The 12,272-nt window shown below is 37.0% G+C and overlaps 2 protein-coding genes across 3 annotated transcripts in view; one reads left to right on the top strand and one right to left on the bottom strand.

Annotated features, from left to right (window-relative positions):
• The window catches only part of hal (histidine ammonia-lyase), a 107,247-nt gene that overhangs the window by 43,428 nt on the left and 51,547 nt on the right, over positions 1–12,272 (bottom strand). The window lies entirely within an intron of this gene.
• Positions 1–12,272, top strand: part of dgkzb (diacylglycerol kinase, zeta b) — a 29,406-nt gene that overhangs the window by 15,516 nt on the left and 1,618 nt on the right. For both annotated transcript variants that reach the window (XM_060887143.1, XM_060887142.1), the window contains 30 exons: positions 1,150–1,258; positions 1,698–1,793; positions 2,137–2,214; positions 2,308–2,364; positions 2,452–2,520; positions 2,620–2,688; positions 2,781–2,897; positions 3,449–3,520; positions 3,617–3,712; positions 3,806–3,888; positions 4,003–4,063; positions 4,275–4,388; positions 5,030–5,170; positions 5,682–5,760; positions 5,849–5,904; positions 5,976–6,038; positions 6,204–6,277; positions 6,387–6,498; positions 7,638–7,837; positions 8,119–8,219; positions 8,372–8,451; positions 9,245–9,314; positions 9,402–9,442; positions 9,547–9,737; positions 10,401–10,490; positions 11,097–11,131; positions 11,269–11,318; positions 11,669–11,789; positions 11,887–11,923; positions 12,040–12,139. In XM_060887143.1, coding sequence (XP_060743126.1) covers positions 1,150–1,258; positions 1,698–1,793; positions 2,137–2,214; positions 2,308–2,364; positions 2,452–2,520; positions 2,620–2,688; positions 2,781–2,897; positions 3,449–3,520; positions 3,617–3,712; positions 3,806–3,888; positions 4,003–4,063; positions 4,275–4,388; positions 5,030–5,170; positions 5,682–5,760; positions 5,849–5,904; positions 5,976–6,038; positions 6,204–6,277; positions 6,387–6,498; positions 7,638–7,837; positions 8,119–8,219; positions 8,372–8,451; positions 9,245–9,314; positions 9,402–9,442; positions 9,547–9,737; positions 10,401–10,490; positions 11,097–11,131; positions 11,269–11,318; positions 11,669–11,789; positions 11,887–11,923; positions 12,040–12,139 — 2,662 coding nt within the window. The remainder of the gene's footprint in view (positions 1–1,149; positions 1,259–1,697; positions 1,794–2,136; positions 2,215–2,307; positions 2,365–2,451; positions 2,521–2,619; positions 2,689–2,780; positions 2,898–3,448; positions 3,521–3,616; positions 3,713–3,805; positions 3,889–4,002; positions 4,064–4,274; positions 4,389–5,029; positions 5,171–5,681; positions 5,761–5,848; positions 5,905–5,975; positions 6,039–6,203; positions 6,278–6,386; positions 6,499–7,637; positions 7,838–8,118; positions 8,220–8,371; positions 8,452–9,244; positions 9,315–9,401; positions 9,443–9,546; positions 9,738–10,400; positions 10,491–11,096; positions 11,132–11,268; positions 11,319–11,668; positions 11,790–11,886; positions 11,924–12,039; positions 12,140–12,272) is intronic.

A 12,272-nucleotide genomic window follows, 5' to 3' on the forward strand; every position in this document is an offset into this window, starting at 1 on the left:
TAGTTCGGATAAGCGGTAGAAGATGAATGAATGAATGAATCTCACACTTGATTCGAAACAAAATTATATATACATGTTCAGTGGATTATGGTAGAAATATTTGGGTAGTTTAATTGCTAGTGCTGATTATTTCTGAGGTAATTTCTTTAGTTAAACTACAACCCATACTACATCCCAAAGTAGACTTCAACATATTTATTTTAAATTGATTAAATAATATAAATCCTGCCTCATGAACTAAATCAGCAGTTTCTAATCTATGAATCCATTTACAAGATTAATCTTAGTGAACTTAAATAAGCTAAAAAAAAAAATGAAAGAAGATACGGTGAGTTTATCGTATTCTCTATAGTTTCATGTGATTCTCTTGAACTTGAAGTGTCACTGAGTCTTAAATCCAGATGCTGCACAGTTTTCATCCATTTTGCAAAATAGTTGTCAAGTTTCATGTATCTATGGTCATTGACATGGAAATTAGTAGCAAGTAGCAAAAATCTTAGCAGGTGGAAATTTAGCAGGTATTTTCTGCTAAGATTACAACAAAGCAAATATAAGATAAATAAAACTATTTTCAGACATTTGTACTCATTAAAGTGTAAAATAGTCTTGTTCTTTTGGCAGATCTTATTTTTTTCTAATTTGTCCGATTTATTTCAAGAAAGAAGTTAATTTTTTTTTTGCCAATAGAAAAGAAAATCTGAAAGTAAATGAAATTGAACTTGATATGAATAAAATCATAGGAAAATAGGTTTGATAATTTTATATTTGTTTTAAAAAAATATACTAGCTTCATTTGACTACATTCAAGATATTTTCACTTGAAATTAAGACGACATATTTGTATTGTGATGCTACTGTATTACTCATACAGTACTGTATTACTCATATTACTCATCGTATGTGATGTCACAGTAAATGATATGAACACAAACAGACAACATGACAGAGATGAATATGCACATCTGATTAGTCCAGCTTTTTTTATTAGCTTTTCAAAGAATAGCTTCAATCGAAAATGCTAATCATATTTCCTATGTGTCCTTTTCCTTTGGTAATGCTTTTGTGATAAATGTGAATAATTCAATCCAAGTGATGTTGAATATAATGTGTATATTAGTCCATAAGCAGTGTGCATTTGTGTTGTTTTAGGAAAGCCATTGCCAAGTCTGGTGTTCAGAACCAGGCCACACAGTCCAGTGCTTTGGCAGCGACTAAGTGTGAAACTAACCAAGAGATTTCCCAGACAGTCGACTGGACCGTGAGTTTCATTATTCTATGAGTATGATATGACAGCTCTACCTTCTACCACAGATAATAAGGTCATGGATTCACATTCTGCTAATTAGCATCAGTCTGATGGGTCGCTGTTAGCGGTTTTCATTAAAGCGATATTTCCTTCTTGCAATGTATGCACTGTATCACCCCATAGAAGTGGATACAAACAAACATTGCTTTTTCTATACAAGCACAGGATAAATTAATAAATAAATCCTGGAGAGTCAACTTAATCTGTGGTGATAAAAAGTTCAAAAGGTTTATAGATGTGAAAAGGTTTTCTGTGTCATGTAAAAGCTTGTGGTAATGCTGTGTACACATATAGTGCTAACTGTACTTCAGTACATTATATACAGTAACGGTATGATTGCTCTTAATAAGTACAAATACAGTAAGCTCTGGTTATTGGATGCTCTCTACAGGAGAATGCTCAGTACGGGCAGCACGTCTGGTTTGAGACTGGTCTTTCTGGAGATTTCTGTTATGTCGGAGAGCTTTACTGCTTTGCCAAATCACTGGTGAGCTTTCTGCAGTGCACATATGCTGCTTTTCCCCCTTTACACTTCTTTTTTTTTATACTGTTCTGTTTGTTCTGTCGGACTGAAAATCGTTATCATTTTATCAAGGAACATAATGCTGAAGGAATATAAATAAATTTATTTAAAAAGCTTTCTAAGTTGTTGATGAGGTTAAAATATATTCATTAAAAACTGTCGCGTTGATCTCTGTGGAAAACCTTGGGCAAGAGCACCCACCAATGTTAACAACGTGTAAGCACAGGCCTTGTGGCAGACCAGGAGCCACAACTAATAATATATCACTGCTCTGTCTAACCATAACCATATGTTTTCTGACCAACAGCAAAAATCATTGCCTCGCTATAAATGTGCCGCTTGCAAAATAGCAGTCCATACGATATGCATGGACCAGCTAGAGAAGGTAAAAGTTTTAAATGACACGGACAACGCATTGGATTATTGCGATATATTTATTGAGCGTGTTCACTGTGCTATTCATTGCTTTTGTGTGCAGATTAATTTCAGGTGTAAACCATCATTTCGGGATCCAGGCACGAGAAATGTGCGAGAGGTATGAAAAGTCTGATTAAACTGAATTTCTCTGTATTTCCCTGCTGTGCTGTGTTTCTCAGACATCTGAACGTTTGCTTGTTTTAAGCCATGTACTGTACGGCATCACTGGGTCCACAGGAGGAGGCAGGATGGGAAGTGCAGACAATGTGGAAAGGTCTGTTACAGTTTAGTGTAAATTCGATTTTTATATTTAAAGTCTGATTGTATTCTATTGTACTGAAATGAGTACAACCATGGTTTCGTCTTTCCTCAGGGTTTCCAGCAGAAGTTCTTTCACAATAAAGACATTGTGGCCATCAGTTGCTCTTGGTGTAAACAAGCGGTAAATGGATCTGCTGATCTGAAAGTGTTTATGTAACAAAATGTACACAGGAAGCGCAATAAAGCTAACGGGGTCCGTGTATGCTTTTGCAGTACCACAATAAAGTGACCTGCTTCATGCTACAGCACATAGAAGAGACCTGCAATCTCGGTGCACATGCTGCTGTTATAGTTCCTCCTACCTGGATCATCCGAGTACGCAGACAGCAGGTGCACACTCAGTCCTCTCCTCAACACATTATCGTTCTGCATGTTACAGTAATAAAATGGGGCTTCTGGTTTAGTGTGTTTTTGTCTTGTTGTTGTTTTTTCACTTTGCATTTTTAAACGTGGTTCCTCACAACATTCAGCATAAACCATAATAAGACCTGAGCACATTATTCAAATAGAGCACTCGCTGTCCACTTTATTAGGAACACCTGAACACCTGCACTTTTTATGCACTTACCCGATCAGTCAATCATGTGGCAGCAGTGCAATGCAATGGATACAGGTTAAGAGCTTCAGCTGATGTTCACATCAAACATCAGACATCGGTTAACTTAAAACTAATCCACAGCAAATCCTGAATAGTTCAACAATATGATTAATTATGGAGCAGCATGCAACTCTCATGCAGTTAAATGACTTGTCTACAGACAAATGTTAAGTGACACTTTTTTGTAAATCCCATATGCACCTATGATGAGAATCAGACACATTTTATTCTTCACAATTTACTCTTTGATCTGTTGCCTATAACCTCGTTTTGCTTCCTTCAGGCTTCCCTAAAGTCTAGTAAAAGGAGGAAAAAGACGTCTGTGAAAGGCAAGGCCAGCAAGAAAGGAACAGAGGTAATCCATTCAGTTTCATTATTCACATTTTGGTGAAGTATAATGCAGCTACTATGTGCTGGAATAGCAGTTATGTGCTTGTAATCCCTGTGCTAGGATGGCAAATGGAAACACTTTATAGTCAAACCGATTCCCTCTCAGCTCATGAAGCCAATGCTTGTGTTTGTGAATCCAAAGAGTGGTGGAAATCAGGTGTGTATGATCAAGCTTTATTTTCTATTACATGGAATATTCAAGAAATAAAACGCAAACAAGCATTTTAACAAATTTGTTTGAATTTTTCAGGGAGCGAAAATTATTCGGTCTTTCCTGTGGTACCTCAACCCACGACAGGTGTTTGATCTCTCACAAGGAGGGCCTAGAGAGGGGTAAGTACTGAAATGTTGGTTGTTCCATTACATTCAGTTTGATGTATTTCTTAATTTGGTTGTAGAAGAAGTTTACAGTTTTAATTTCCCCGCTCCATTATGCAAATTTTTAAGGTTAGAAATGTACCGCAAAGTGCCCAACCTGCGCATCCTGGTATGTGGAGGAGACGGAACGGTCAGTACAATTTCTCACTTATGTTTATACTTTAATGCAGTACCTCCTGAGCTGCTTTCATGTTTAGACTAAGAAATAGTGGTAATGTTAGATAAGTCATTCTGTTTAATCTAAATAATCTGTTTATTTAGTCAGAGCTGACTTTCTGTTAAATGTCAAGTCAGACGAACAGAGGCTGATGAGATGAACTGAACCCTTTTTGAATATGCAGGTTGGCTGGATCCTGTCAGTGTTGGACGAGCTGCAATTGAATCCTCAGCCTGCTGTTGCTGTCCTTCCACTTGGCACAGGAAATGACCTGGCCAGAACTCTCAACTGGGGAGGAGTGAGGAAAACATAATGATCTAAAATATTCTTGAAATCATTTAGCTAGCAGTGGTTTGTGTAGGTTACAGTATGTGAATAATTTGCTCGTAGATCGGTTGTTCCTGCTGTCACAGTGTGTATTATTAGGTCTCAACCACCTGGTGGTAGAGGCATTGGTTTTCCAGATTGTCCATCTATCTATTCGTCCATCCAACATTCTTATTAACATGATATTTCAGGAATAAATGGTTGAATGTTTTTGGATTGATATAGAATTACTATTGTAACCAGCAGATTTTGGATCCATTGAGCCAAACAGGTCAAGATCACAGCAATGTCTTAAATATCTTAGATGTTTTTTATTCAGTAGCTTTTCCTATTTGAAGAATATTTTATGGGTATTTCTAGCATGCAATTTAGTCAAAAGAAGGAGAAGGCTTGTTGGTGGAGAAGACTTCCCTACGGTCAATTCATTGCAATCATCAGTCAGTCAAACTAGATTATGTTTATACAGTACTTCATGTAGTTCTTGGTGTAGGTCTTCTTCTTCTTCTTCTTCTTCTTCTTCTTCTTCTTCTTCTTCTTCTTCTTCTAAAAGTGTTAACTACAAGATGAAGCTCACGCTCTACACTTGTTGATTTATCTGTGTGATATCTTTAGGGCTACACAGATGAGCCAGTGTGTAAAATTCTGTCTCATGTGGAGGATGGGAACATCGTACAGCTGGACCGCTGGAACCTCAGTGTGGATCCCAATCCGGAGGCCAGCGAAGAAGATAAAGACGAACATCAGACAGACAAGGTCAACTCATGCTCCCAGCACAGAAACGGCAACTGAATAAGAAATACAAGGCAGAATATACAGTCTATGAGCGAGTTTATTGGAAAAAACACCACCACAACTAACTACCACACCAACAACAACAAATATACAGTACACTGAGGCACCAGAACTTATATACTGGTGCTAATCAGGATGTAAATGAGGCACAGATTCAAGTGATTAGGACACATACAGTATTTGCTAATCTTAAGCTTTGAAGCTACTTTTTCTATTGGCAGATAAAAGAAAAGAATTTAGTATCTATCTAGAATTAAAATTTATCATGAGCAAAATGATCTGTCAGTCAAAGATTAAATTAAAATTTAAATTGAGATTAAAAAATTAAATACTAGAACTATTTTGATTATATTTAAGATATTCGCACTCGATAAGGTGACATTTGTAAGGACGAAATTGCTGTTAGATAATCAACGTAATAATAAATTATTGAATCACTTCTGAAATCTGTGTTTTCTGCTTATAAATTTAGCTTCCCATCGATGTCTTTAACAACTACTTCAGCTTGGGTTTTGATGCACATGTAACCTTAGAGTTCCACGAATCCCGAGGTGCACCTTCTATACCTTTTTTTTGATCATGATTATACTGACATATCACAATAAAATTAAACTCACTGTTTTCCTTTTTTTTTTCCAGAGGCCAAACCTGAAAAATTTAACAGCCGTCTTCGGAATAAGATGTTCTACGCAGGGGTGAGTGTGTCATGGTTTAAACGTATCCGGTGAATGTTTTCACATGTGCTGATTTTCCTGCTTTCTTCCAGACGGCATTCTCTGACTTCCTAATGGGCAGCGCTAAAGACTTGGCTAAGCACATCAGAGTGGTGGTGAGAAGAAAAATAGTTTCTCCGAATGATTCTTTTCTCAAGTTCATACAGTCAGAATAAAAGGCGAAAGAATATGCCTTGATATGATTGATTTTTAGAGTGAAACAATAATTCCTGACAGTATAAAATCTAAAAGCATTCATAAATATTTGCACTTGTCTCCAGTGTGATGGCACAGACCTCACGTGTAAAGTTCAGGAGATGAAGCTACAGTGTTTGCTCTTTCTCAACATTCCTAGGTAACGTCTGTATATCCCACCTTTATATTATTTCATAGCTTTTAATGCTAAGCCTGATGGAGTGAAATGTTATGTGATTTATTTTCTTTCTTTTTTTTTTTTTTTAAAGATATTGTGCCGGTACAATGCCATGGGGAAACCCTAGTGACCACCATGACTTTGAACCTCAGAGACACGATGATGGCTACATAGAAGTTATTGGATTCACCATGACTTCACTGGTACATTAATCACTGTTTCAGTGTTCAGTACTCTTATGGTCAGTTTACTGGTTCGAACACTATTTTCATGAAGTCAGTGGTTGGATATTGTCATATGACAAATTCTAAAATACTGTTAAAGTGTAAAATACAGCAAACCATCAATGGTGCCAAACTCCCATCAATGAAGAATACACAGTTAGACAGATTTAAGAAAAAAATATTTATTAGGAATATTTTTCAGCAACAACTTAATATAAGCCCCCAAGTGTTTTGGCAGCAGGATCCTATGCTCTCATTGCTGCGGTCCGGATTCAGCCACTGAAGTTAACTCTCAGTGCCGTCCCGGTGTATAACCTGTGCCAAGTCTAATATGTGGCCCATGTGATCAGCTGTGGCGACCCCTGATTTTCATCACTAGATTGAATATTGTACAGTGAGCATGATTAACTCATGTAGTCTTAACATAAAAAAGTTCATTCATTCATTCATTCATCTTCTACCGCTTATCCGAACTACCTCGGGTCACGGGGAGCCTGTGCCTATCTCAGGCGTCATCGGGCATCAAGGCAGGATACACCCTGGACGGAGTGCCAACCCATTGCAGGGCACACACACACACTCTCATTCACTCACGCAATCACACACTACGGACAATTTTCCAGAGATGCCAATCAACCTAAAATGCGGAGGCGGGAATCGAACCCCCAACCCTGGAGGTGTGAGGCGAACGTGCTAACCACTAAGCCACCGTGCCCCCCCATAAAAAAGTTAGTTTTTTGAAATCTCACGAGGATGTTGGCACTGATAGGAACTACAGCATAATTATAACATTAAATTTAGCCACATGACATATTTATGGTAGAATAGCACAGTTGTAATGTGTCAGTTACAAAACACTAGTGTTGTGGGTTTGAATCTCAGCTCAGATGTCACTTCAGTGTTTTATACAGATTTTTGATAACATCTGATCGCATCATATTGGATGTGTTAATGTTACTCAGTTCAATCACATACAGCCCATTAAGTCAATTAAGTCAATACAACATGTTTTTTTAAAAGTATGGATTAAAATACATTAGATTAAATTCTCTTTTCATTCAGTGCATGAAAGTGTTTGGTCTGATTATTAAGACGGTGTGATTTTGATGGTCTTGTAGGCCACACTGCAGGTAGGAGGCCACGGCGAGAGGCTCCACCAGTGTCAGGAGGTGATTCTCACCACCTTTAAGCCCATTCCTGTGCAGGTGGATGGCGAGCCATGCAGACTGGCTCCATCTGTTATCCACATCACGCTCAGGAACCAGGCCAACATGCTGCAAAAGACCAAGAGGAGAATCTCCCTTCCACAGCTCAATGAGTGAGTCACACTGAGACACCAGCCTGCTCCTTCATGCTTTCAATTAAGGGGGAAATATAGACATAGACATTTTTATTATTTTAATATTTTGATATTTTAATATTTTGTGTATAAATATGTTATTTAAATTGTGTTATTTTAATATAATGTGTTTTGAAGTATTTTTGTTTATAATGTGCATAATTAATAATAGTGAATGAATATCAGAGTAATCGACTTTATTGTTTAATGTATTATTAATCTGTTTTTGTGTGTGTGTGTGTGTGTGTGTGTGGTTTTAGTCAGCAGCCCATCTCTGAACAGCTGCATATCCAAGTGAGCCGAATCAGCATGCGGGACTATGAGGCTTTACATTATGACAAAGATCAGCTCAAAAAAGCCTGTAAGTGAATCATTTGTTTTTCCAAGTGCTCAATGTTTATTAAGTGAAATTTACATGCGTGATATAGCACTTGGATGCTTAATCTTACTGACAGATTAACCTCGATTATTGCTTTGACAAGGCATGCATATCAGACTTTCTTGTTTTCTTAGCAATTCCTCTGGGAATCATCACGGTCCGGGCAGACAGCGATCTGGAGACGTGTCGTCTGCACATTGAGAGGCTTCACGAGGTACATTTGGACTCTGAAATGCACATTTGAGAGTAGCTCTGACTTCATAACATTAAGTGAACTAATAAACCTTATAAATAATAATAATAAATCTCTCTCTCTCTCTCTCTCTCTCTCTCTCTCTCTCTCTCTCTCTATATATATATATATATATATATATATATATATATATATATATATATATATATATATATTGATTATCTTAAATATGTTGTTGTTGAGAGTCAAAGAATTCAATTCAATTTCAACATTTGTATAGTGCTTTTAAAAATGGACATCGTTCCAAAGCAGATTTAAATAAATATTAAACAAATATAAAAATTCAGGATATAAATGAATTTTTGATCAATGCATCACTAATATCCAAGCCAGGTGTGACAATAGCAAGGAAAAACTCCCTGAGAAGACATTAACAAGAAACCTTTTGAGGAACCAGGATAGATAAGATCAGATAAGATCAGATAAGATCAGATAAGATCAGAGTACACAAGAGAAACAAATCAGGAAACAAATAAAAAATATATATACCATACCATATATACAAAATTTACAAAATAAATCTGCTTGACAATTAAGATAATATTGCACATGATATGATATGAAGAATGGAAGTACATTCTTCTACATCTAAGTCATTTAACAAGTGAAAATGTGATTAAAGTGTCCTGATTCGTATCTGATTCCTTATTTCTAAAGGGATTTTAAGGTAACATCAGACAAACACAATATGAGTAACAATGAGTAATCATATTCAATTAGAGAGTTGCTCTAGGAGTGCTGTTTTATTTTTCAGGAAGGGGTTGGTGTGGATTCAGACACAGCACCTATACCAAAGCTCTCACCAAAATGGTGCTTCCTAGACTGTAAGTGAAATTTATAGCAATATCAGATGTTGCCTTCAATGTAATATATATATTTTTTTATCAGCATCTGTTTTTTTACTTTTGCAGCCACAACTGCAGATCGTTTCTACAGAATAGATCGTGCTCAGGTACATATGTCGAGGGTTTAGTTAATACTTACATTATTGTAGGTATACTTGAATTCTGACCTTTTCACTTGACATATATCTATCTTTTATATCGTTTGTTCCAGGAGCATCTGAACTATGTGACTGAGATCTCTCAGAATGAGCTTTTTATCCTGGACCCCGAACTGATCACTAAGGAAACAGTGGGCACATCTACTGGAATGCCAGAAATGGTAGACACACTGGGAGAGAACTTTAATAGCTCTGACCAGATTGTCTTCCCAGCATGCCCTGCAGGGTCTCCACCACTCTTTAGGTAACATTCTGTCTATTCTGCTTGTATGTGAACCTCCATTGCTTTATAAAAAGTAAAAATCTGTGTGCTGATTTCACTCTAGAGCTTGATGACTATTCTGCAAAGTGAAAAGCTAAAGCTACAGTTAATGGTCCATTATTGTGGTGTATCTTTCTAATCTCCTGAACAGATACCACTATCACGATACAAAGCAAAACTACTATTAGTTTCTGGGCTGTTGATTGTAGAATTGGGGTTCAATCTAAAGCACTGTCGAGCTGCCACTATTGGGCCCTTGGTCAAGGCCTCTATCCTGCACTGCTTCAGGGTTGCTGTATTATTGCTGACCCTGTGCTCAGACCCCAAAGTTGGGATATGTTACAAAAGAATTTCACTGTGCTGTAATGTATATGTGACAAATAAAGGCTTTTTCTAGCTGGTGATTTCATTTACTGTTGTTATCACCACCAACTCTAAATGTGTTTTAATATTAGGTAAGTTTAATAATGTAAGCACTACATAAGTAGTAAATAATCTTGGTAAATCCTTTAAAATTAAAAGTAGATTTTGGAAAAAGGGGATTTATTTTCACACTTATTGCTATTGTTTTATTAATGTTCACTGTATGCAGTACTTCATATCAGCGCTGGCAATAAAGATTTATAATTTTCTGTTTTCTTGCAGGATAAATGAAGACCAAACTGCATCCTGTGATTTCACTAATGCAGAGGGACAGGCAGATTCACTGGCATCCTCAAACACAGACATTCACAAGTGAGGGTTTGAATTCATTCATTCATTCATTCATTCATTCATTCATTCATTCATTTTCTACCGCTTATCCGAACTACCTCGGGCGTCATCAGGCATCAAGGCAGGATACACCCTGGACGGAGTGCCAACCCATCGCAGGGCACACACACACTCTCATTCACTTGCGCAATCATACACTACGGACAATTTTTCCAGAGATGCCAATCAACCTACCATGCATGTCTTTGGACCGGGGGAGGAAACCGGAGTACCCAGGGTTTGAATTAAAATGTGTAAAAGGCTGAGTGACAATCAGGATATTTCACATGCCAGTTTTATTTGAAAGATTACCTGTTTTTTGCTCAGGTTTGCTCTTTAAAGAGTAACTTCATCCAGTAACACAACACTGCGGCTCGAGCTGCTTCCTGAAATTAATTTGGAGCGTGTAATTCTCTCATTCGGAAAAAATAGAAATGTGTTCCAACATAAATGTTTTGAAACGAAGGGTGTACTTTCCACTTTGCTTTGCTCCATTTTATTGCAAAAGAAAAGACAGAATTGTGATTTAGCACAACTGCTTTCACATATCACTGATTCTCTCTCTCTCTTACTCTCTTGTACTCACAGATCACGTGACCTGGTCCAGAATGAGATTGATAAAGGTAAAATCTCACCGTTTTGAAGATCATTTTAGTGATGATCATTTAACATTAGAAGAATGTTTTAGTTTTATCAGTGAAAACATTGTCTGCAGGCTGGTGGAACACTAAATGTCCAAACAATTTTTTTTTTAATATAGAGACCATGAAGATGCTAATCACAAGTGTGAAGTCAGATAATTTTAAAAAGGTGAGGAAATAATTCATATGCATATATTTTATTCCTGATTCCTATCTGCTAGAGTTTCAAATCCAACTCCAATCTGCTACGGTTTCAATTCCGATCTGTGACGTCTCCAAATTCAGTTCCAATCTCTTACAGTTTTAAATACATTTCCAAACTTTCACAGTTCTGAATCCAATTCTAAACTTTCGAAGTTCAAAATTCAATTCCGAATCCATTTGTTACAGAATCTCATATCTGATCCATCTTTTTTTTTTTTTGGCTGGTATTTGCCAAATACCTACACTAGGTATTGGATCAGTGACATCTATATTTTGCTCAAGTTTCATAAAAATCATCTCTGATGTCTTTTGCAGCTTGTAGAGCTACACAAAGAAGGAGCCAGTCTTGCAGTATATGATGCAATGGGCTGTACACTGCTCCACTATGCTGTTGATACTGGCAACAGGGAAATGGTCAGATACATCATAGATAATGGTACAGTGACAAATTTCTTTTTTTTTTTTGTTTTTTTTTTTAGCACTAACTTAACAGTCACCACAACTGACTCACATTTCTTTCTTTCTTTCCTCAGCTCCACTGAGTATCTTGGATGTTGCAGAAAAAGAGACGTAAGTAGCAGTTATATTTTATATAATGGTTTACAGTATAGCAGCTATAAAATAGTCTTGGAATTGTTTGTTTGTGTGTGTGTGTGTGTGTGTGTGTGTGTGTGTGTGCAATCTAGAGGTGAGACAGCCCTGCACAAAGCTGCAGCATCATGCCAGAGGACGATCTGTAGCTACTTGGTGGATGCAGGAGCCTCCCTCACAAAGATTGACCTACAGGTAAGCGAGCGGCTCAGCACCTTCCAAATCCAATTTAAATCTGTTACACTTTCAAATCCAATCCAAATCTACTACAGTTCCAAATTGGATTTTTCTTTACCTTCTCTAGCAGAGTTGAATCTAACTTTGTGCT

The sequence above is a fragment of the Tachysurus vachellii genome, chromosome 14 (assembly GCF_030014155.1).
Source record: "Tachysurus vachellii isolate PV-2020 chromosome 14, HZAU_Pvac_v1, whole genome shotgun sequence".
NCBI classification, from domain to species: Eukaryota; Metazoa; Chordata; class Actinopteri; order Siluriformes; family Bagridae; genus Tachysurus; species Tachysurus vachellii.